At 43.5% G+C, this 26,482-nt stretch overlaps 1 protein-coding gene across 6 annotated transcripts in view; it reads left to right on the top strand.

The window, feature by feature from the left end:
- Positions 1-666: 666 nt before the first annotated feature.
- Positions 667-26,482, top strand: part of kcnc4 (potassium voltage-gated channel, Shaw-related subfamily, member 4) — a 48,629-nt gene continuing 22,813 nt past the window's right edge. For 5 of the 6 annotated variants that reach the window (XR_009790608.1, XR_009790602.1, XR_009790604.1 and 2 more), the window contains exons 1-3: positions 669-2,615; positions 22,058-22,982; positions 25,081-25,257. Coding sequence is in view for 2 of the 6 variants with exons in the window: in XM_061788444.1 (XP_061644428.1) it covers positions 1,968-2,615; positions 22,058-22,982; positions 25,081-25,257 (1,750 nt within the window). In the remaining 4 variants the exon portion in view is untranslated. Of the gene's footprint in view, positions 2,616-22,057; positions 22,983-25,080; positions 25,289-26,482 lie in introns of all 6 variants that reach the window. The other variant, XM_061788465.1, reaches the window with a different exon arrangement.

Here is a 26,482-nt window from a genome sequence, read left to right as displayed (position 1 = left end):
CAGCTGACTCTGGGCACACCCTGAACTGGTTGCCAGCCAATTGCAGGGCACATTGACAAACAACCTACGGGGAATATAGAGTTTTCAATTAACCTATCATGCCTATTTTTGGGATGTGGGAGGAAACCGCAGTACCCGGAGAAAACCCACGCAGGCACGGGGAGAATATGCAAACTCCACGCAGGCGAGGCCGGATTTGAAACCGGGTCCTCAGAACTGTGAGGTAGACGTACTAACCAGTCGCCCACCGTGTCGGCTTATTTTTTATTTTATTTAATGATGTCATTACTGTATGTTTTTATTAAGTACAATTTATCGAGTGACATTTTTGTCAGTTTATGGACGGCCTGGAACGGATTAATTGCATTTCCATTCAATTCAATGGGGAAAGATGATTTGCGATAGAAGTCTTTTGAGTTACAAGCATTGTCAAGGAACAAATTATATATATATATATATATATATATATATATATATATATATATATATATATATATATATATAATCTGTGTTTACCAAAAAAACAATTTCATAAAACTGAAGAGGAAAAACTCTGAAACTGGATAATTTCTTGTGACACAGTGCTTTGCAATTACTGGGCTAAGCTAACATCCTTGAGTGAACTCGCCTGCATTTTTGACATACAGAAATCCATCTCATGAAATCATTATGCCAAGGAACAATGTTGAAGTTAGTTGACGCGCTTCATTCTGACAAAAGTCGTGCTTTGCCACCATCTTGTGGCATCTTGGTGCCAAGGAACTCTGTTGAAGTGAGTTTAGGAGCTGTATTTAGACTAATGTGCTTTTCCGCCACATTGTGGCATCTTGTGCCAAGGAACTAGGTTGAGGTGAATTGAGAAGTTTTAGTTCAACAAAAAAATGCTTTGGTGCCACCTAGTGGCATTTTGTTCTCAAAGAACTATGTTGATGTGAGTTCAGATGCTTCATTTGGACAAAAGTAGAGCTTTGCCACAATCTTGTAACATCTTGGTTCCACAGAATTATGTTGAAGTGAGTTCAGGAGCTTTATTTCAACAAAATTAGTGCTTTGATGCCACCTTACGGCACTTTGTTCCCAGCGAACTATGTTGAAGTGAGTTCAGGGACTTCATCTGAACAAAAGTAGAGCTCTCCCACCATCTTGTGGGATCTTGGTGCTGCAGAACTATCTTAAAGTTAGTTGAGGAGCTTCATTTGGACAAAAAAAATGGTGTTTTTTGCACCATCCTGGTGCCAAGGAACTTTGGTGAAGTTAGTTGAGAAGCTTTATTTAGACCGAAGTAGGGCTTTGCTGCCATGTTCTGACATCTCGGTGCTAAGAAACTACTGAAATGAGTTGAGGAGCTTCATTTAGACAAATGTGTTCCAAGGGTGCCATTCTGACATCAGTAGGCAGTTATAAACCTGATCTTAGGAGCGTCAATTACTCGCGGATATCTGCGGCCGTGTGCCCGTGAATCAGAGGAATGCTGTTATAATCAAAATAATTGCAAAAAAACAAAAAAACAAAGAAAACGTGTACGGTATATGTAATATTCCCACCTGTGGTATTTTTCACGGTGCGAAAGGGGAATTGGGTCTAATTTAAAGGTTGGTGTTTTCAGAGTGAAAAGAGAAATAGATGAACAGAGGGAGTGGTTGCGCGATGACCAGCAGGCAAAGAGTTAAAGCGGATCCTTCGTGTTGTGGAGCTGCGTGGCGTGGCGTCGCTGGGGAGAAAGAGGCGCAACGACAGGGTTGTTGTTTCCCCGGTGGAAAACTGGCGCACATCTGCTCCAACTGTTGAACGTCTCCCGTGGGAGGGTCGGAACCGGGGAAAGTTGCGCAATCCGGAGGGACGATCGCTTCGCAGGACTCGAGTGAGGCCAAGCCACACTCGGTTGGCAAACAAGTGGTTTCGGAGATGCGATGTTTGGACACGACTGAAGCAGCAGCCAGTCTTCATATAGCGGCGCCGATTTGACGATGATCAGCTCCGTGTGCGTTTCGTCTTACCGAGGGCGCAAGTCCGGCAACAAGCCTCCGTCCAAATCATGCCTGAAAGAGGAGCTGTCCAGAGGTGAAGACTCAGATAAGATCATCATCAACGTAGGTGGCATCCGACACGAGACCTACAAGAGCACCCTCCGCACCCTGCCGGGCACCCGCCTGGCATGGCTGGCCCACCCGGAGCCGCAGGTGCAGGTGCAGGGCTCCGAAGAGTCGTGCAACTCGCCGCCGCCGAGCAGCAGCGCCGGCGAGTTGTTCTTCGACCGTCACCCGGGCATCTTCGCCTACGTGCTCAACTACTACCGCACCGGCAAGCTGCACTGCCCGGCCGACGTGTGCGGGCCGCTCTTCGAGGAGGAGCTGGCCTTCTGGGGTATCGACGAGACGGACGTGGAGCCGTGCTGCTGGATGAATTACCGGCAGCACCGCGACGCCGAGGAGGCCCTGGAGACCTTCGAGCCGCCCGAGCCGGACGACAACGCAGACGACGACGATGACGACGGCGACGTGACGCGTCGCTTCGGCATCGAAGAGTGTCCGGGCAGGTCCAAGAGCTGCTGCCAAGTTTGGCAGCCCAAGATCTGGGCCCTGTTTGACGACCCCTACTCGTCCAGAGCAGCCAGGGTGAGTTTGGGGGGCACTTTTGACACATGTTGCTCGAACAACAGATAGCTTTTGTTCCTCAAGAACACCAATAATGTCGCAAGATTGATGTGACCCTTATATCTCATTATTAGAAATATTTTCATGCCGGAAAACTCATTTAATGTGGGTTTTCTTTTTCACTTGTAAATTGGTTAATTTGACGTAGGGCATGTTTAGCTACCAAAGTATCAGAAACAATGAATAAAAGAAAAGTTATTATTATTATTGTTATTGTTATTGTTTTCTCCTTTAGGAGCCACATGTTGCTCAAACATCAGGTGCAACAGGTAGCTTTTGTTTCTCAAGAACAGCAATAATGCCTCGGGGTCGCTTTGACTGGAGGTATGTGCAATCATCTAAAAATGTCATATACAGTATGATGGGAAGCAATATCCAAAGAAACATGGTTGATATCTCATTATTTACTCCATTAAAGGCAGTTTAATGCTGGAAAAGATTTGTTTTTCTTATTGTTGCATTTGCTCCAATTTTAAATGGGTCAGTGAATATGGCTCATGTTTAAATATCCTAAATTGTGAGCAACAATAAAATAAATCCCAATAAACATTATTATTATTATTATTCTCATCTTTTCCTCTTTAATGGCCACGTGTTGCTCATGCAACAGGTAGCTTTTTCTCTCTCTCAGGAACAGCAGTAATGTGCCAAGGTTAATTTGACCCAAGGCACGTGAAATTAGTCAGAAACAATGCAAAGAAATCCCAATAGATATTGTTTATATCTCATTATGAGTTCAATTGTAAGAAGTTTCATACTACTTTAACAAGTTTTTAAAAAATTGCATTTGCTTGAGTTTTAAACAGGTGAGTTCGACCAGGTCCAAATCCAGGGGACATGGGGGGCGGGCCCATAAAAACCTATGCCAATAAAGTTATGCTAAATCATTAATTCAAAATGACTTGATCTTTTAAAACTACATTTGTTTTACTTTTAAATTGATTGATTTGACCCAGGCCATGTGTAACTAAGAAACAGAGGGGGGGGGGGGGGGCTAAATCCCAATCCCAATAAACATAAATGTTTTCTTCTCCCCATTTAGGGGCCACATGTTGCTCAAACAACAGGTTTGACAGTTAGCTTTTGTTTCTCAGTAATAGCAACAATTGTCTTTGTTGTAGCATCTGTCCCGATTCAAATAAACACGAAATATTTTTTTTTAATTATGATTATCATCATCATCATCATCTTGACCTTGAGGAGCCACATGTTGCATTAACAACAGCTTTTTAATCCTCCAGTTACGTCCGTTTTGCAGCACCAATAATGTTCCCGGGTCAATTTGTGTGTGTGTGTGTTTGTGTGTGTGTGTGTGCAACACCTTTTTCTGAAAGGACAACGATGGTAAGAGTGGAAGAATATCCACAGGAAGCAAGCGTGATGTAAGTGTTTTCACATTTTAAGTGAAAAAGACTGCAGAAGTGTCCAAATACTTTTGTTCAAGGTTTCATGATAGTTTGAGTTGGTGGCTGGCAGTCATGTGACTTCCTGTTTCTGTTTAATTGTGTGTTAGGGTTAGGCACGTTGGACCATTACATATTTTTCCACATGTGTTTGAGAGATATCAAGTGTGTTTTGCAAGATTTTTAAACCAAGGTGGAAACATTTTGGTCATAATTTCGAAAGTTATGCTTTGACTCAAAAGAACAGAATAGCCAAAGTGAAGCATGGTGGTGGCAGCAAAGTAATTTTGGGAATGTTTTTCTTTGAGCTGGATCTGTGGTTTTAGACAAGGTGGAGGGAATTATGAACAGTTCAAAATTGCAGTCAGTGATAGCGCAAAGACCCCTTATGATGACGACAAATGATGGACTCAGTTTTCCCTTGCCCGGACGTGAGTCACCAGGGCCCCCCTCCGGAGCCAGCCCTGGAGGTGGGGCTCGAAGGCGAGCGCCTGGTGCCCGGGTCTGCACCCATGGGGCCTGGCCGGGCACAGCCCGAAAGGGTAACGTGGGTCCCCCTTCCCATGGGCTCACCACCTGTGGGCGGTGGCTGAAGGCAGGGACCTTGGCGATCCGATCCCCGGATACAGAAGCTGGCTCTAGGTATGTGGAATGTCACCTCTCTGGCAGGGAAGGAGCCCGAGCTGGTGTGTGAGGTCGAGAAGTTCCGACTAGATATAGTCGGACTCGCCTCCACACACAGCTTGGACTCTGGTACCAGTCCTCTTCAGAGGGGTTGGAGTTTATTCCACTCTGGAGTTGCCCATGGTGAGAGGCGCCGAGCAAGTGTGGGTATACTTATTGGCCCCTGGCTCGACGCCTGTACGTTGGGTTCACCCCGGTGGACGAGAGTGTAGCTTCACTCGGCCTTCAAGTCGGGGGACGGGTCCTGTCTGTTGTTTGTGCCTATGCACCAAACAGCAGTTCGGAGTATCCACCCTTTTTGGAGTCCTTGGAGGGGGTGCTGGAGAGCGCTCCCGCTGGGGACTCCATCGTTCTGCTGGGGGACTTCAATGCTCACGTGGGCAATGACAGTGAGACCTGGAAGGGGGATTGGGAGGAACAGCCCCCCCGATCAGAACCCGAGTGGTGTTCTTTTATTGGACTTCTGTGCTCATCACGGATTGTCCATAACGAACACCATGTTCAAGCATAAGGGTGTCCACACGTGCACTTGGCACCAGGACACCCTAGGTTGCAGTTCGATGATCGACTTTGTGGTCGTGTCATCGGACTTGCGGCCGCATGTGTTGGACACTCGGGTAAAGAGAGGGGCGGAGCTGTCAACTGATCCCCACCTGGTGGTGAGTTGGCTCCGATGGTGGGGGAAGATGCCGGTCCGACGTGGCAGGCCCAAACGTATTGTGAGGGTCTGCTGGGAATCCCCTATCAGAAGGAGTTTCAACTCCCACCTCCGACAGAACTTTGCTCATGGAGGCGGGGGACATTGAGTCCGAGTGGACCATGTTCCGCATCTCCATTACTGAGGCGGGCGACCATAGCTGTGGACGTAAGGTGGTCGGTGCCTGTCGTGGCGGCAATCCCCGAACCCGTTGGTGGACACCAACGGTGAGGGATGTCGTCAAGCTGAAGAAGGAGTCCAAGGGGGACCGGAGTGTGTGTTCCAACTACAGGTGGATCACACTCCTCAGCCTCTCTGGTAAGGTCTATTCAGGGGTGCTGGAGAGGAGGGTCCGTCGAGAAGTCGAATCTCAGATCCAGGAGGAGCAGTGTGGTTTTCGTTGTGGCCGTGGAACAGTGGACCAGCTCTATACCCTCCGCAGGGTCCTCAAGGGTGCATGGGAGTTCGCCCAACCAGTCTACATGTGTTTTGTGGACTTGGAGAAGGCGTTCAACCGTGCCCCTCGGGGAGTCCTGTGGAGCGTGCTTCGGGAGTATGGGGTACCGAACCCCTTGATACGGGCTGTTCGGTCCCTGACCGGAGTCAGAGTTTGGTCTGCATATCCAGCAGTAAATCGGACTCGTTCCCGGTGAGCGTTGGACTTTGCCAAGGCTGCCCTTTGTCACCGATTCTGTTCATAACTTTTATGGACAGAATTTCTAGGCGCAGCCGAGGTGTAGAGGGGGTCCTGTTTGGTGGCCTCAGTATTGCATCTCTGCTTTTTGGAGATGACGTGGTTTTGTTGGCTTCATCAAGGCGTGATCTCCAACTCTTACTGGAGCAGTTCGCAGCCGAGTGTGAAGCGGCTGGGATGAGAATCAGCACCTCCAAATCTGAGACCATGGTCCTCAGTCGGAAAAGGGTGACGTGCCCTCTACAGGTCGTGGATGAGATCCTGCCCCAAGTGGAGGAGTTCAAGTATCTTGGGGTCTTCTTCACGAGTGAGGGAAGAATGGAACGCGAGATTGACAGGCAGATTGGTGCAGCATCTGCAGTGATGCGGACTTTGTATCGGTCTGTTGTGGTAAAAAAGGAGCTAAGCCGAAAGGCGAAGCTCGCAATTGGTCGGTCTACGTTCCTACGCTCACCTATGGTCACGAGCTGTGGGTGGTGACCGAAAGAACGAGATCCCGGATACATCTGATTCGGATGCCTCCCAGACACCTCCCTGGTGAGGTGTTCCGGGCACATCCCACCGGGAGGAGGCGACCCAGGACAAGCAGGAGAGACTATGTCTTTTGGCTGGCCTGGGAACGCTTCGGAATCCCCCCCGGAAGATCTGGATGAAGTGACTGGGGAGATGGAAGTCTGGGCGTCCCTGCTAAAGCTACTGCCCCCGCGACTCGACCTCGGATAAGCGGTAGAAAATGGATGGAAATGGATGGATGTATGGGTAGCGCAAAACCTTCAGGCTGCTGCTAGAAAGCAACAAAAAAAAAGTCTGGAAAAGCCTACTATAAAATCAAAAATATATTTGGGGTTATTCAGTGGCACTTTAAAAGGTGGTAGTTGTGTGACAAACTTGAGTTTGAATGTGATTGGTTAACTCTTAACATAGCTACATCCCAGAGGGTGAGCACACTTGTGCAACCACAAAGATCCACCATTTTGATGTCACAGCCAGACTACACTGCGTAAAATACTATCATTTCAAAGCCAAAAGGTAAGCTGAGCTGTATTGAGCACATAGCTGATTGCAGGGTGAAGTTGTCAATGTGGTGGTGGGGCTGGGTGGGTATTTATTTCCTCCGCACGCTAATTGACAAGTATAACTGGGCGACTTTCTGAGGAAGTGCTGCCTCCAATGCTGAAAAGTCTTCACGAGCGCTCACTTGTTTTCCACACTCTGGACTCTGCTTTCGGTTTCCGCTTGCCTCGTTCAATCCCGTCGCTAAGCCTGCTGTCGTCATGGTAACGTATGTGTGACTTATTATTGGCTCAGCATTATATGAGGCGTGCTGAACTGTCATGAGACCTTCCCCTCATCCATCCATCCATCCATTTTCTGAGCCGCTTCTCCTCACTAGGGGTCGTGGCGTGCTGGAGCCTATCCCAGCTGTCATCGGGCAGGAGGCGGGGTACACCCTGGACTGGTTGCCAGCCAATCGCAGACCTTCCCCTCAAAACTGGCTAATTTCAGAAAGACAAGAAATTGGGAAGCATGCTGGACGAGTGGTTAGCACATCAGCCTCACAGTTCTGAGGCTCACGGTTCGGAGTTTGCAAGTTCTCTCCGCCCGTGTTTGGGTGGGTTTCATTTAAAATTGTGAAATTGTTCATAGGCATGAGTGCTTGTTTGTCTACAGCCTGTATACTGTATGTGCCCTGACACTGACTGGCGACCAGTCTGTTGGTTGTCTATATAGGACCTGACATTGACTGGTAACTAACCCACCTCTCAACCAAAGTCAGCTGGGTAGGCTCCAGCTCAGCTGCTACCCCAATGAGAACAAGCACAATAGAAAAAAAGCACGTCACATACATGTTATTAGGACATGTGGGAACTGTTTTAAAACTGTGATAACAATGCAGAATATCTCAATCTCCTTTAATGTGGTGCACAGCTAGCTCGAGCTGAGCTTTGGCTGTCATCATTTTATTAGCGGGATCAGCAAAAAGGAAAATGCATTTTAAGTGTACACAGAAAAGACCTGGGTTCTTGTAGCACCGTGGGTAGATTCATGTGTAAGTAGCATTTAACGCGCACGCTAATGGCAGCACGGCTAAGCGAGCTTTTAGTCGACTTCTTTGTCAGCGTCCTTGGACTCGATCACATTTCAGGCGTCGCCTTTTAGTTCCATGATACAAAATAAAAACATTGAATTACATTTACACCAAAGAAGATGTCACAATGTAACGCGTTAAAACAACAAACACATTAAACACGCTACCTTTTGAACACAAGTGACAAATATATAGCAGCTAGCAGAGAAGCTAACGTAGCAATCTACATGTTCATTCAGTGGTGCGTGCACCTCTCATGTAACATATTTACATTGAATTTAATGGTCTGTGCACCTCTACTATAGCATATTTGTATCATCTTGTGACTGGTGTGGTGCACTTTTGATGTTAGACAAGAAGGAGCAATGAGTGCACATGGAGACTGCTATGTTAGCTTCTCGCGAGCTGTCATATAGAGTAAAACCTCAAATTAATGGTCCTGGCACCAACAGACTCTGGAGTGTTTTTTTCCCTGTGTGTCAAGCCCTTCACTGTGCTATCCAACTGTAACAGAGGTGAGAAAAGGAAGCTCACTTACCTTAGTATTGGTGACAAATTGAAACCTATGAAGAAATTGGAGTCGGGAGTTTCCGTGGCCAGAGTATGTGAGGAATCCGGCGTGAAAAAACAAACAGTATGTGACATACGCAGGAGTCAGGAAACACTCCAAGTTTTTGTGGTTAAGTTTTATGAGTTTGATGTCTATATACATATACTGTATTTTCATCTACAATAATTTTGTACTGAACTGGGTGTTTTTAGCAGATGGTATTCAGTACTTAAGTAAAAGTACTGATGCTTGTCCAAAACAACTCTGGTAAAAGTAGTGAAGCCACTCCCTTACTTAAGTAAAAGTACAAAAGTACACACTTGTAAATGTACTTAAGTAAAAAAGTAAACATTAAATCAACCTTTTTCAACCCAATAATAAAATATATATGGTGAGATTTTTGTGTCTCTCCAAATGATTGGCATGTGTTCTGTCAGGGCAACAATGGACAAAGCAAAAATAAAAACAGGTAGGCTTAAATGAAAAAAAAAACGAGCATTTATTTGTACTATTAAAATAACGTTTGTGTTTAAAAAAGTAAGGAGTAAAAATCAAAGGTCGCCACAAAAATAAATACTCAAGTAAAGAACATATACCTGAAAAAAATCTACTTAAGTACAGTTACGAAGTCCAAGTTCAACCACCTGTGGTTTTTAGGCATTGAAAAAAAGTGCTTCAAATTAACAGACCAACGGTTTTGATGGACGGCCCCTCAACCTTATTTATCCGTTAGATTGAGGTTCCACTGTACTTGTCACTTGTGTTCAAAAGGTAGGGTGTTTAATGTTTGTTGTTTTAACATGTGGCATCATGACATCTGGCGGCACGGTGGACGACTGGTTAGAGCGTCAGCCTCACAGTTCTGAGGTGCGGGGTTCAATCCCCGTCCCCGCCTGTGTGGAGTTTGCATGTTCTCCCCGTGCCTGCGTGGGTTTTCTCCGGCCACTCCGGTTTCCTCCCACATCCCAAAAACATGCATTAATTGGAGACTCTAAATTGCCCGTAGGCATGACTGTGAGTGCGAATGGTTGTTTGTTTCTATGTGCCCTGCGATTGGCTGGCAACCAGTTCAGGGTGTACCCCGCCTCCTGCCCGATGACAGCTGGGATAGGCTCCACCACGCCCGCGACCCTAGTGAGGAGAAGCGGCTCAAATAATGGATGGATGGATGGATCATGACATCTTCTTTGGTCTGAATGTCATCAAAAGGTAGTGAGTGTTTCATGTGTGTGTTGTTTTAATGTGTGATATGTCATCTTCTTTTTGTGTCTCAGTCAAGCTGCCAAATGTTTTGTCACCCGTGCTCAAAAGGTGCAGTGTTGTCAATATGCTACTGTTGAGGTTTGCAGACCATTAAATATGATGTAAACATGTTAAAAGGTTACACAGACCATTAAATATGACAACAATTCTTGTTGGTATCCGCACGTTTGCCACTGCTGTGTATTTGATATACAAACGCAGTGAGCGTACGATGACCCATGTTTGCATCAGATCCGCAGGCCCGACAGACAAATAGAAAGAGCTGTTTGTATACATATTGTGTGCGTGTGTGTGTGTGCGTGTGTCTAACAACGCGCCTTGGTGGTCACACTAATAAATCTACATGTTTAAAGTTTCCACTGCAGAAGTGTGATCACTGTCTTTCTCTCTTTGTCCCAAACAAATGTACACACACTAGGACTTCACATTGTTTGTAGTCAACACTAAGGTGATGATAGTTGAGTTGACTTTGACTAAATAAATAGCGTCATTGATAATTTTTTTTCAGTCATCAACTCGCTGTGCGCGCCTCCAAACACAAACTCGCTCGCTCACTTACTTTCCCCATCATCCGCGGTTGCGCAGGCCTCGTCCACCGGCTCATTCATCCAATCACATTCAGACACCTTTTGGCCTCGAAGACAGTCGGAACTTGTAAAACTCTTAACACCAATCCATGTAACACAACTGCAGGGCAGTGTTGGGGAGTAATTAATGACAGGTAACAAGATTATAGAATTAAAAAATGTATGTACTTGTAATCCATTAAAATCCTGGGAGAAATTGGGTAATTAAATTAGTTGGTTTGGAAATTTCCTATGACTACAATTTTAGTTACATTTGAAAAAGAACCACAAAAACTCAAGATTTTTTTTTCACTTCCTCCCTCTAAAGCAGACGCTTGTGATTGGCTCTCTGGTCATGTGTCCTTCTGCTGTAGTCTCAAACATGACATAATTTGCAAAATATGACCCCCGAAGTAGGGCTGCATGATTTATTGTTTGATCATCGTCATCACGATGTCAGCATGTGCAGTAGTCACATCGCAAAGGTCCTGGCGATGTAGCGGATAAAAAGATTTGGGTACCCAACCTGGACTGCATGCATCATTCCACCAATCATAGTCATACTGTGAATAGTTTAAACTCGCAAAACATTCTCCGAATAAGGGGCAAAATGTTCTCGTTTCAAGTTGTTTGTCACTCCCAGCTGTAATTTACTGTAAAGCTACACGTAAAACAAATAATTAAACAACAAATGTCCACTAACCTAAGTGCTAGCAAACGGTGAAACGCTAGACATTCTAATAAGATTAGCACCAATGTTATGGTACGTATAACCCTTAGAACAATACACAGGGCAGCCCAGATGTGTGGCGTCGTCCCCGGGTGCTTCGGAGGATGTTTTAGACGATCCATTTTTCAAAGAGAGCTTGAGATAATGTTCAACAAGTTTTAATACGGGTCGCAAGCACGCAACATAACTAGCTAATGCTAGCAGTAGTGTTTGTAGGTCAACATGAATGAATGAATAGACTTTTTTTGAATGGGGATGATAAACTTTAACATAGTTACAGAGCGAAATTTGCTACTGATGTGCTGTACAGAGGGTTTATACCTAATGCTGGTTTTCAGCCCTTGTCCCTCGTTGGGCTTGCACATAAAGATGATAGCCAGCACAAAAAAATATAAGAGGCTAACACTACATTACACATTTAGACAATACGTACAGCATAGAAGAATAGAAAAACTATATTGAAAAATGCTAAAAATATCGTAAAACTATATTACATTGTTATAAAATGCATACAATCCACATAAGTAATAAAGTACACTACAAAGTACAAGAATGTACACACCAAAAAAAACATACTCTTGGCGTTCTGTTGATTTATGCTGTAAAGATTCGATAAACATTGGTTTGTGCGTGCAAATAAATGTTTCAAGATCTAATCCTATTGTTGACGTCAGGGTTCTTAACCTTAAAATCAAATATGTTTTGGCGTCATAAGGCCAAATCGTTGGTCATGTATTTTGTCACACTAAAACGAGCTTTTTCGTTCCTGACAAAATATGTCATGCCTGATCTGGGAAATCAGCCACGATAGCAAATATCGAAATACTAATGTATGCTTATTATTTTAAAACATATTTGTAAAATTACAGATTGATTATAAACAAATTAATAATATTAGGATTGTGGTAATATACATACTACAGTATAATTGGACATGAAAATAAATTATTTTAACTTACCTGCTCAATACTACAGTGCATTTAAATAGAGTAGACTTGACACAAATTTCTCAGTATACATCTGTGCATAGTTTAATTTCAATTGAAGCTATTATAAACTGTCCAAAAAATACAGAGAAGGCAATAGAAAAATATGTGCTGGTTTTCAAACATCAGGAGTATGTTATCCTGTATTTCTTCGCTATATAAATCACAGGGAAACAAAAAAAATCGCAATGTCATTTTTTTCCAATATCGTGCAGCCCTACCTCGAAGTGTTACCTTGTGTGGTTACTTTGTCTGAGATTCTGCAAAGTTTAGACTTTTGGACAGTTTCATCTTTAGCATTTTTGACTTTTTAAGGAACATTAACTTATCTGGGTTTTCAGATGAAGCGCTATTGTCGAAATTGTCTACATTTGTCATTATGTCAACATGGTATGGTATGGTATGGTATGCTATGCTATGGTGGTTTTCCACATACTGCACACATATAATGGCACGAACAATTGTTTTTATCATGCGTTTACATTTCATCATGTTTTTTTATCACTTTATTATGTGTGTAAAGAATAAATATTTGGTATATATGATCTGTGGTTATAATCCACTTTTTTAGAGGAATCATCCAAGGGTCCTGTTTGTACATTCATTTAAAATTAAGAAAAATAGTTAAAATTGTCATCAAATGTAATTAGTTATCTTACTTTGAGAAAGCAACTGAAATAACTTTTCAACAGGATAACTTGTAATTGTAACCAACTACAATTCCAAAGTAATCTTCCCAACACTGCTGCAGGGTCGCTACGCACTACAATATATCATAATATTATCGATTTTTTTTTAAATTACGGTAATTACAGAAGAAAATGCTTTTCATTTATGCATTGTAGCTGTGTAATGTGGATTGTTGCAAGAGTTTTATAACAGCAGACTGCCTGTGAGACTCTGAAGGTGTCTGTGATTAGTAATTGGATGAGCGAGTGGGTGAGGGTGGGGCCTGCGGAAGGAGGAAGAGGATTGCGAGCATGCGTGTGCACCATTTTCTCCGAGATGAAGGCTGACCGTTGAGAGAAACATTTGGCGATATTAACTGTTCAGTTTTACAATAAAGCGCAGGGGCGTGCACAGACAGTTTCAGGAGAAGGTGCTCAAGCCAAACAAAGGGCACCCATCGGCAATAATTAAGATCAGTGTCAGTGCCAGAGTATGTCCAATGAGAGGACATTCGGTTGTTGTGTGGTGTGCGGATATTTTTACCGCTTAAAAAACATGCACGATTCACACCCTGTGCTGTGGTCTGAAAACGTGTTTCTCACAGTAGAGAATTAATTCATGCTGTGGAGGGACCAAATGCTAGGCTAAGTTTGAAAGCCGTCAGCTCACTGTTAAGATGCGTGTATACAGTACTTTGACAGGAAGTGACGTGACTGTATGCAAATGATCAATAGTTTTTCTTTTTTTGTTTTTTTTGTTTTGATTCTCATGTAGCTCAATTTAAGACCTCCTTTCATTTTAATTTATCCATTTTCTGAGCCGCTTCTCCTCACTAGGGTCGCGGGCGTGCTGGAGCCTATCCCAGCTGTCATCGGGCAGGAGGCGGGGTACACCCTGAACTGGTTGCCAGCCAATCGCAGGGCACATAGAAACTAACAACCATTCGCACTCACAGTCATGCCTACGGGCAATTTAGAGTCTCCAATTAATGCATATTTTTTGGGATGTGGGAGGAAACCGGAGTGCCCGGAGAAAACCCACGCAGGCACGGGGAGAACATGCAAACTCCACACAGGCGGGGACGGGGATTGAACCCCACACCTCAGAACTGTGAGGCTGACGCTCTAACCAGTCGGCCACCGTGCCGCCTCATTTTAATTTAAAAAACAAATTTGGGTAGGTAAAGATAATGATAATGCTTGGGGGTTTTAGATCAATGGATCAATCAATCCTCGCCGCAAGAGAGGATGCAGATTGGCGTTTCCGTCGATCCACCTCGCGAATCTACGCTCTTCCCAACAAAAAGGACTAGCGTCATCTTCTGATAAAGACCAGTAAAGACTTCGGACTTCATGTGCTTTAGGGAGACTTGGCTTTGTGAGGCTTCCATCTTCACCGGGCAGACCGTGACATGGAATCATCGGGGAAAACAAAAGGCGGCAGGATATGCTTCTATATCAACGAAAAATGGTGTACGAACATCACGGAGCACACACTGAAGCCCGCATTTAGAGTCGCTGTTTTTGAACTGTGAGCCATTCCACTTGCCTCATGACGTCGCATCATTCATACTCAACGGTGTTTACATTCCGCCTCAAGCTAACATGAATGCTGCACTGCTAATGCTCGCTGAACAAGTAAACGAAATTGAAAAATAACACCCTCATTATTCTCGGGGACTTTCCATCCATCCATTTTCTGAGCCGCTTCTCCTCACTAGGGTCGCGGGCGTGCTGGAGCCTATCCCAGCTATCATCGGGCAGGAGGCGGGGTACACCCTGAACTGGTTGCCAGCCAATCGCATTGCACATACAAACAAACAACCATTCGCACTCACAGTCACACCTACGGGCAATTTTAGAGTCTCCAATTAATGCATGTTTTTGGGATGTGGGAGGAAACCGGAGTGCCCGGAGAAAACCCACGCAGGCACGGGGAGAACATGCAAACTCCACACAGGCGGGGCCGGAGATTGAACCCGGGTCCTCATAACTGTGAGGCTGACGCTCTAACCAATCGTCCACCGTGCCGCCCTCGGGGACTTTAACAAAGCTAAACTCAACCACAAACTCCCTAAATACAAGCAGCACATCAACTGTCCTACCAGGGAAAATAACATTTTAGACTACTGCTATACTACACTAAATAACACATACCGTGCCAAACCTCGTGCAGCCCTGGGCTTGTCTGATCACTGCTTAATTCACTTAATACCGACATACAGGCAAGAACTTAAATGTGCGAAGCCTACAGTGAAAACAGTGAAAAAGTGGCCCAATGAAGCAAAGACAGAACTTCAAAGCTGTTTAGCCTGCACAGACTGCAGTGTCTTTGAAAATTCAGCTTGCAGCCTGGATAAATATACGGACGCTATATAAGTTTCTGTGAAGATGTGTGTGTATTAAGAAAGTCATTTCGCACATTCAATAACAACAAGCCGTGCTTCACTGCCACGCAACTTCGCCAAGCTAAGGAGGACGCATATCGAAGCGGGGACAGGGCCCTGTATAATCGCACTAGAAACCAGCTGACTAAAGAAATTAACATTGCAAAGAGGAACTATGCAGCAAAGTTGGAAAAACAGTTTCGCGCTAACAACTCTAAATCAGTCTGGCATGCATTCCAATCGCTGACCAATTACAAGCGACAATCCCCCCAAGCTGAGAACAATAGTAGACTAGCCAACGACTTGAATACCTTCTACTGCAGATTGGAAAAGGACACTTTCACACCCCACACCCACCCAGCCGCACCACCGACCACAATCACACCTCTGACTTCTGCGTTAACCATCCATGAACAGGATGTGAGGATCTTCAAACAACGAAAGATTAACAAAGCGGCAGGCCCAGACCTTGTGTCCGCATCCTGCCTCAAAGTCTGCGCGGACCAGCTCGCTCCAGTCTTCACACAGATCTTCAATAGATCTCTGGAACTGTGCGAAATACCATCCTGTTTCAAACGCTCCACCATTATTCAGTCCCCAAGAAACCTACAATCTCGGATCCGAATGATTACAGGCCTGTCACATTGACATCTGTGATCAGGAAGTCCTTTGAATCCCTTGTGCTGGACCACCTCAAGAGCGTCACAGGTTCCCTGCTGGACCCCTTTCAGTTTGCCTACTGAGCAAACAGGTCTGCGGATGATGCAGTCAACATAGGACTGCACTTCATCCTAGAACACCTCGACGGCGAGGGGACCTAGGCGAGGACCCTGTTTGTGGACTTCAGCTCTGCCTTCAACACCATCATCCCTGAACTCCTTTCCTCCAAGCGTCTCCAGCTCAGCGTCTCGCCTGCCATCTGCCAGTGGATTTACAGCTTTCTGACGGGCAGGACACAGCAGGCGAACCTCTCTCCACTGCTCTTCTCTCTCTCCACGAACAACTGCATCTCAATGCACCCGGCTGTCAAACTCCTGAAGTTTGCAGATGACACCACTGTCATTGGCCTCATCAAAGACGGTGACGAGTCTGCATATTGACAAACTCCGACTGCAACGGAAACTCAAAACTGCTGAAAAGATTGTCAGTACCCCCCTACCCACTTTTGAGGACGCTGCCAGAACTAAGACAAGAGCGTGCAAAATCGGCTCGGACCCTCCACATCCTGGTCACCAGCTCTTCCAGCTCCTTCGCTCAGGTAGGCACTACCGATCAATGCAAACTAAAACTAGCAGACATTCCAACAGCTTCTTCCCATCTTGCCATCAACTTCTTAAACAGCTAACCTACAATTCCATTGCAACATGCCGCCAATTTTTTGTCTTGAGTTTGTTCTCAGATTTTTGTCGGGTCAATTATACATACTCGTGCATTCACTGTAGTAGTCTCGCCACGCTACACTACCTGCATATCTGTTGTTGACCAATACTGGCCACTCATGCCAGAGTAGCATCTGCACCATTTGCACACTGACTGAGGAGTATCTGCAACATTTGCACAATCGACATTGTCCCAGATTATTGCACTACTAGTCACTTTAAACTGCATACATTCCATGCGGCCTTTGCACAATGGTCATTGCACCGGACTAATTCTATATTAGTCATTCAAACCGCTCTAATTGCTAGAGGACTTTTTTGCAAAAAAAAAAAAAAAAGTACCGGCATTTCCAGATTACTAGCAACCTTTTATTGCTCAGTGTTTTTCTCAATGTCTTTATGTCTCAAAAACATTCTCTGTTGTCGTACTAGAGTGGCTCCAAAACCGGAGACAAATTCCTTGTGTGTTTTTTGGACATACTTGGCAAAATAAAGATGATTCTGATTCTATTTCTGGTGTCACCAATCTTTGCCAACTGAGGCCCTGAGAAGCCATCCATTCATCCGTTCACTACACAACTTCTCCTATTCAGGGTCGTGGGGCGCTGGAGCCTATCCCAGCTTACTTGTGGTGAAAGGTGAAAGGCAGACGACACCCTGAACTGGTCGCCAGCCAGCCACAGGGCACATACTGAGAAAGACAATCATTCAGACTCACATTCACACCATCACTGAGTGGGAACTGAACCCATGCTGCCTGTACCAAAGTCAGGCGAATGTACCACTACTCCATCAGTGACCCACCTGTGAAGCCCTTTGATACAAATAATCTTGACATGACAATGGGCCTACTACCAATAATTCAAATAGACAGCTTTTCCTATGTATTAATCATTATTTTATATGCTGTGCTTTATCATGTACTATATGGAGCAATATAGTTCACAAAACTACTTGTAAATATAAATATATATTTTTTTGTTTGTGTAAATGCATACATTCAAATATCTCCTTGAGTATATACAGTATGTGACTTTTGGCCTGAATACTGCAATGATAAAATATTATCATTCTATTGGCTTTCACATCAACAAAATTAAGATTTTCATTAGTTGGGAGTGTCAGGGCTCTTTGGCACTCTCGTAGATAATGTCTGTCTGTCTGTCTTATACTACCCCCAGGTGGCCAAGGCGGGCTGCAGCACAATCATGATTGATGCAAAGTGTGAAAAAAATATATTTAATTATGTCCTTACTGTATGTTTTTATAACGAACAATATTATACAGGGCTATTTTTCAAATTGAAAAAAATAAACATTTTTTGTTGTTTTTTTGGGAGGCTGGAACAGATTAACGGCATTTCCTTTCATTTCAAGCGGGAAAGATGATTTGACGTGCACGTACACACAGATCCACTCACACTTACAAGCATACGCATACACAAGAACACGCACATGCTCACACACATTCACACATGCACAATACATGCGTACACACACTTACACGTGTACACATGCACTCGCATGTGCACACACACGCACACACGCACGCTCACAAACATGTACATAAATTTACTCACACTCACATGCATGCACATATGAACACACATACGTATGCACACACACACGGAGACACACACACATACACAAACTTTACCTAACTTGACTCGAAAGAGCTGGTAGCGTTTCATCCTAAAAGGGAGATGAGTCGCTACACAATGTGTAAACACATTAATGGAATACACACACGAACACACACACGCACACACACACATACACATTCACACACACACATATGCCAGCTAGCACGTATGCATGCGTGCAGACACACACACACACACACACACAGCAGACTTATTTATCCAGCTGCGGGATTATTTATTTAGCAAGAGCAATACAATTTGTTCAGGCTTTTAGTAAAGAAACAAGACGGGCTGCTTACGATATAAAGACAAACATGCGTCCATTCATTCTTCTGACAGCTTGCAATATTGTTCATTAAAATGGGATGGTATGACAAACTCATTGTTTTTCATTGTTTGCATGTTGCATGCTGCTGTTGATGTTAAGCACTTCAGTATGCTCCATCTATGTTCACTAACTCAGACAGTGGGACCTGAGAAATACAGTATGTATTGATGAAATGTGGACCTCTAACTTAACATTATTTACAATTACAATATATGTAATGGTCTGTCAACCTCCAATGTACCATACAGCATAGACCTTTTCACCGTGACATCACACGTACTTCATCATGGGTAAAAAAATAAAATAATTTTCATTAGGCCAAGGCAGAGTGATTGAGTGTGAATGGCACAAATTCAGATTTTTAGCCTTCTTCTCTACTGGTGTAGTTTGAATGTGTGAAGTGTCAGTCCAAAAAAAAGTTGTTACATAAAGTAAAGTTGCTTCTAAGGAAGACAGAATATGTAATACTGTAGTACGGTAATTCGAAAATCGAGGTTGTGGAAATTCAGACATGGTAAACAAGATCATTAAGGGATTGGCTAATGATTTGACTTTTCTGTTGCTCGGATTAATGGCACGCTGTACAAAAATGATCTTTTGACCCTGAAATGGATGGCTGACGTTAGCAAGCAGGCTCGCCATTATTGTTAAATTAAACAAGACAAACCAACCAAACATTTAATACATACCTGAGAAAATGTCTTCCACAAATCTGATCATGGATGTTTTCTTCCCAATCTGTCCCGTTAGAAGTGGTTACCGCTGGCGGTGCAACCCCTAACAAAACAATCTTTTGAGTTCATCATTGTCAGTTCAAATCAGCGGTAGTTACGGTTACAAAGGGGTTTAAAATTTCTAGTAAATTTCCATTCCAGGTCAAGCTTTAATACAATTAAAATGCAAGACATTTAGCAAAGCAAATTTATTTATATAGCGCATTTCATACACAAGGTAACTCAATGTGCTTTACATGATTAAAAGCATTTAAAAACAAAGAAAAAACAGCTTATTAACATTTAAAAAAAGAGAAAAAAATAAAATAAAAATACAATTAAAACAGCATACAGTGCAAGAAATATTTTAAAATGGAAATGTTCTAAAAAGGATGGGAAAAAAAGAAGAGTTTTTAACCTGGACTTAAAAACATGCACACTTGGGGCTGACGTAACTTCTGTTGGCAACTTATTCCATTTGTGTGCAGCATAATAGCTAAATGCTGCTTCACCATGTTTGCTTTGGACTCTGTGCTCCACTATTTGACCTGAGTCAGTCGATCTCAGAGCCCAACTGGGTTTATATTCCATTAGCATTTCATTCATGTATTCAGCACTTAAACCGTTGAGTGATTTATAGACTAGTAGCAGAACTTTAAAATCTATTGTAAAGCTGACCGGAACCCAGTGTAAAGACTTTAGAATTTGAGTAATATGCTCTGACCTCATTGTTCTGGTCAGAACCTGAGCCGCAGCATTCTGAATGAGCTGCAGCTGTTTAATGCTCTTTTTAGGGAGTCCAGTCAGAAGACCATTACAATAGTCAAGTCTACTTGAGATAAAAGCATGGATGAGCTTCTCCTGGTCTGCTTGACACATGCAAGCCTTCCCTCTGGATATGTTCTTCAGATGGTAGAAGGCAGTTTTAGTAATTGATTTTATATGACTGTTGAAAGTCAGGTCCGAATCTATCAGAACACCAAGGTTTCGGACTTGGTCTTTAAAGAGAGTGACTCCAGGTATTTACAGCAATTCCCTTTTCTTTATTGCCAAAAACAATTATCTCAATTTTGCGGTGGTTTAATTGAAGAAAAGTTTGGCTCATCCAGATATTTATATGTTTTAGCCAGTGACAACACCTCAATTGAATTGTAGTCATCTGGAGACACTGCTAGATATAACTGTGTCATCTACATAGCTATAAGTCAAGATTAAAGTTCTGAAGAATTTGACCCAAGGGTAGCATATACAGGCTGAACAGATTTATTTGTAAATAGAACTTTATCAAAATATTTTTTTTTATCTTGAGCAATCAATTCTTTCATTGAAGAAAAACAACATCAATGTTGAGTTATATATTCTTAATCTCCAAGACCAAACCCATTTAAAAATGAACAAAAATGTACCCCCTTCTATCCCAAAACACCAAAAAAGCCCCATTAAAATTTTCAAGAGCCTCTCTCCCTCCAAAAAGTCCCATACGACATGCAAATTCAAAAGCATCTTGCCTCAAGCTTCTCAAGCCTAGCCTATGCATTTTTTCTAAACCCTTTCAAGGATTCAATTACTTTAATTGTCATACCAACACATTTGCACATGATATGGCATGAAATTTGTTACCCAAAGTCCCAGATAGGCCAAGTAAGTCTCAAGACTAAATAGAGTAAGAAATTGAGACAAAAAAAACAATAAAAAAAATAAAATAAATACCTATTTGCAGTTGTGAATTTTTGCAAAGGTGCAAATGCAGCCATAATTTGGATGCGGCGGAAATACAAATCCAGAGGCTTGACTTGTACATAATACTTACATGATATTTCCATGGTCTTTGTACTTGAAAAGAAGAAAGATTTCATCGTGCAGAAATGAATAGGCACAAGCGAGCCTGATGTCGGGGCTACAGAGTACTTTTCCAGTTTATTAGTCTAACAGCTTTTGGAATGAAACTGTTTCTCAGCCTCGTGGTCCTGCATTGGATGCTCCGTAGCCTCCGGCCCGAGGGGAGTGGATGGAAGAGATGGTGTGCTGAGTGGGTTGAGTCTTTGAAGATGCATAGAGTTCTCTTTCTGCACCTGCTGGTGAAGATGTCTGTAGTGGTGGGGAGGCTGCACCCCACAATCTTCTGAGCAGCCTTTGCCGTCCTGTGTAATGCCTTCCTCTCTGCAGCCGAGCAGCTGCTGTGGCACAGCAGCCACACCAACGTTAGCAATCTTTCTGGGCCCAATGGATCTCAAACGTTTTACACCAAGTCCCACCTCAAAAAAATACTTGGCTATCTGAGTAGCACCAGAATGACCAAGATTAAAATCCTGTAGTGTAGTCGGCCTGGAGTTGGTAGTGTTCATCAAAAACAAGGCCGCGGTTTTAGTCCTAAAAAGTATATTTAATATTCTTGTAAGCCACTGTAACATGATGCATATTTTCAACATTTTAATTTAGTGATTCTTTGGCGTACTACACTTTGGGTAGATGTGTGGTGGAGAGCGTCCTCGGGGTTGCCTGCCCTGTTGATGCTTCTCGGACCCTGGCACCTTTTGTTTCACAAACATTCTGAAAAGGTGTTCAGTATGTGCACTACATTGTTTACAATGCTGATATATTCTTGTTCGATGATTTCTCACCAGGGAGTGGCCCTGGCGTCCCTCTTCTTCATCCTGGTGTCCATCACCACGTTCTGCCTGGAGACCCACGAGGCCTTCAACGAGCTCCAGAACCGAACAGAGCTGGTGCTGGTGGGCAACGTGACGCGAGCCGAGGAGCGCTTGGAGATGGTGACCAAGCCCGTCCTCACCCTGGTGGAGGGCGTATGCGTGCTGTGGTTCACTTTTGAGTTCCTGGTTCGGATCGCGTTCTGCCCGGACAAGCTGCTCTTTGTGAAGAACTCATTGAACATCATTGACTTCGTGGCCATCCTGCCCTTCTACTTGGAGATGGGCCTGAGGCGCCTGTCGTCCAAGGCGGCCAACGACGTCCTGGGATTCCTGCGAGTGGTCCGCTTCGTCCGCATCCTTCGGATCTTCAAGCTGACCCGACACTTTGTAGGCCTGCGCGTGCTCGGGCACACACTAAGGGCGAGCGTCAACGAGTTTCTGCTGCTTATCATCTTCTTGGCTCTTGGAGTTCTTATATTCGCCACCATGATTTACTACGCCGAGCGGATCGGAGCCAGTCCGCACGACCCTACCGGTGCCCACCACACGCACTTCAAGAACATCCCTATCAGCTTCTGGTGGGCCGTGGTCACCATGACCACACTTGGCTATGGAGACATGTACCCGCAGACGTGGCTGGGCATGATGGTGGGGGCCTTGTGCGCCCTGGCCGGTGTGCTGACCATCGCCATGCCCGTGCCAGTCATCGTCAACAACTTCGGGATGTACTACTCGCTGGCCATGGCCAAGCAGAAGCTGCCCAAGAAGAAGAATAAGCACAACCCCAATCCTGAGGCTCAGACTGACTCGGCTTCCTTTGGAAAGTCGGACAGCAACTCATGCAGGGAAAGCACTCAGAGTGACACGTGTCCTCTGGCGGCCGACAACAATCGAGCAGGTCAGACCGCCACCCTCCGTGAGGGTTTTTGCACATTCTTACATTAGATGTGTGCAGATATTTACACAACAGAAGTTGAAAATTATAAAATCAGGTATAAAAAAAATCCTTCACATTTACCTTAACACAGTTAAAATAGTTCAAAAGGAAGCAAAGTTGATGCAAATGGCCAACAAAAATCCCAGCGTCACCGGCCAGGTAAATATGAAATAAAAATGGTACATTAGAGGTGCACAGACCATTAAATATGATGTGAATATGGTACACGAGAAGTGCGCCAACCATTAAATATGATTACAATATGTTACGTTAGAGGTGCACAGACCATTAAAAATTATGTCTATATTTTATGTTGGAGTTACACAGACCATTATATATGAGATGTAAATATGCTATAGTAGAGGTGCACAGACCATTAAATCTGATGTAAGTATGGTACTGTACAGTGGACCCCCGGTAAAAATAATAACAAGGGACAGGGACTGGGCCTGATCGCAAACAGCGAAAGTCTGCAAATTATTGACGGTCAGTGTAATTGCCATGAAAAAAAATGCCCCCCAAAAAGCAAAAAAGTAGGCGATCGGGTTTAAAATAGGGGGGGAAATACTGTGAAAAAGCGCGGGTTTCCACAAACAATGGGGGATAGAGTCCCCCCCAAAAAGCCACAAATAGGCTAAACATAATGTAAATATGCCACATTAAAAAACATGCTGTATATTTGCTATAGTAGAAGTGGACCGAACATTAAATATAATCTAAATATGGTACAGTGGACCCCGTTATTCACAGGGTATAGGGACAGGGACCGACCGCAAATAGCGAAAAGCCGCAAAAAATATTGACACTATAATTGCCATTTTTCCTGAAAAGAAATAAGTGGAGGAATGGGTAAAAAAAAAAAAAAAAGAGACAAATAAGCGGGGGATCTGGAAAAAAAATACTGCGAATGAGCGGGGAATAGGTTCCCACAAAAATCCCAAAACAGGTCTATCCGCTAATCAGAATCAGAATACAGAACATGCGGGGGGTCCACTGCGGGGGTAATGAAGTGGTGTACCAACCATTAAATATGATGTTAATATAGAAAACACTATATAAATATGCTACAGTAGACATACAACCATTACATATGATGTAAACATGGTACACGAGAGGTGCACCCAGCATTAAATGTTACATTAGCGATGCACAGACAATTATGATTTGCTGTATCCAGTCTATGATACATTTGAGAACATGATGTAAATATGCGCGGCAGGGTGGACGACTGGTTAGAGCGTCAGCCTCACAGTTCTGAGGACCCCGGTTCAATCCCTGGCCCCGCCTGTGTGGAGTTTGCATGTTCTCCCCGTGCCTGCGTGGGTTTTCTCCGGGCACTCCGGTTTCCTCCGACATCCCAAAAACATGCATTAATTAATTGCCCGTAGGCATGACTGTGAGTGTGAATGGTTGTTTGTTTCTATGTGCCCTGCGATTGGCTGGCAACCAGTTCAGGGTGTACCCCGCCTCCTGCCCGATGACAGCTGGGATAGCTCCAGCACGCCCGCGACCCTAGTGAGGAGAAGCGGCTCAGAAAATGGATGGATGGATGTAAATATGCTAGCGTATAGGTGCACAGACCGTATAAAGGAGAAATAAATATGCTATATTAGGTGTGCACACACTGTGTAAATGGGATCAAAGTACAGTGGAACCTCGATTTAATGGACATTTTCATGGCCTAAATACAAACATACAGTACAAAATTATTGTTTTAAAGTTTGTTTTTTCGTAGCCTGAAACACACAATACAGTACAAAATAACGGTATATAAATATTTTAAAAAAGCTTGAAAATGTTTGAAAAGTTTATCCAAACATATCTCCTCCAGCTGGGATTTGAACTCCAGTCAAGAATTTAGTGAGCCAGCACGCGAGCACATGGCTTATGTACATGCAATTTACATGCATCCTGGCACATGTGAATTAGACATGTGGAGGATTTGATCTCAGGCAGGTCCCATGCAGTAATCAGTTGTCAGGCCCCGTGGGAGCAGTGGGTAAAAGCAATGCCATTTTTCTGCCGCTGAGTGATTTGTTTTGTTTTGTTTTTCTGTCAGAGTCCAAACAGAACGGCGATGCGAACGTGGCCCTTTCTGAGGAGGAAGGCTGCAGCTTGACACAGCCGCTGTCCCCCAGTGAAAAATGGTCCCTGCGCTGCCCCCGAGGGCGAGATCGGACCAAGAAAGAAGCTACATGCTTCCTGCTCACCCCTGAAGAGCCCAGTGTCCACTATGGTGACTTATTGCACCACACAGCACAAAGCCTGTAAGGTTATAAAAGGATTGCCCTCATATTTCACATCAGATTGTAATTATGGCGTACTAGAGGTACACAGACCATTACATAGGTCTAAATATACTAGAGGCCCACATGCCTTGTAAATTATGTGCTCCATTAGAGCTTCACAGACCATTTTAATCTGCTGTAAATATGCTATACTAGGGATGCACAGACCATTAGGTATGCTCTAAAATGTTTTACTAGAGGTGTGCAGACCATTACGTATGGTCTAAAATTTTACTCTAGAGGTGCACAGACCATTAAATAAGGAATAAATATTGTACGCTAGAGGTACACAGATCATGACACATAGTCTAAAATGTTGCACTAGAGTAGGGCTGTCACTATTGAATCTTTTTAGAATCGATTATCCCCAAAAAATAAAAATTGAAATGAAATATATTTTTATTACTAACATGCGTATTATTCTCATTTATGAGGGCTGGACTTCTATCCTTTAACTGCATATGTTGGTACCGAGTGTATGGTATAAATTGTACAGAATTTGAGACAACAAAATCAGCCTTTGCTAAACGGTTAGCATTCACAATTAGCATTAGCGCGTCAGCGATGACCATTTTAAGTAAAAAAAACAACAACAACAACAACAACAGAAAACATTAACTACCATTAAGATCACTCATACATCATCAACCTCTTTGTTTTATTTTTCTGAAGCTTTCACTTTTTATTTACTTGCTCTAAATTTGAAATGCAGTCCTCCATTTATTCCGTAAATTAGAGAACATTACACACTGGTGCTCATAAGCTTGATTACCTGGACAGAATTTTTAAACTGTGTACCATTTTTGAAAGAAAACATGAAGGATCAGACAAAACATATTTAATTTCATTTTTAATGGGATGCAAATTAAACTGTCAGGCGTTTCAGAAAAGCACAATCATTAAATAAAACATAACCATAAAGAAAATAGTGATGGTCCTTCTTCCGTCATCAGTCATATTTAAAAAAAATTAAATACTGTATGCGTATTTCACAAATTCTGTAAATTATGTAAACTTATGAGCACAGTCATACATATTTGTTTAGTTCTGTATTACTTGACAATAATAAATGGCTAAAGATTTTTTTATTTCACTGAGGCATTGATTACAAGCAAACGTAGACAAGGCTACTTAAATATATAGCACAATAAATAGACATAATATGATCTTCCA

The sequence above is a fragment of the Phyllopteryx taeniolatus genome, chromosome 1, assembly GCF_024500385.1.
Source record: "Phyllopteryx taeniolatus isolate TA_2022b chromosome 1, UOR_Ptae_1.2, whole genome shotgun sequence".
Classification (NCBI taxonomy): Eukaryota; Metazoa; Chordata; class Actinopteri; order Syngnathiformes; family Syngnathidae; genus Phyllopteryx; species Phyllopteryx taeniolatus.
The sequence above is the reverse complement of the archived record's forward strand: the minus strand, read 5'-3'. Positions and strand labels throughout refer to the sequence as shown.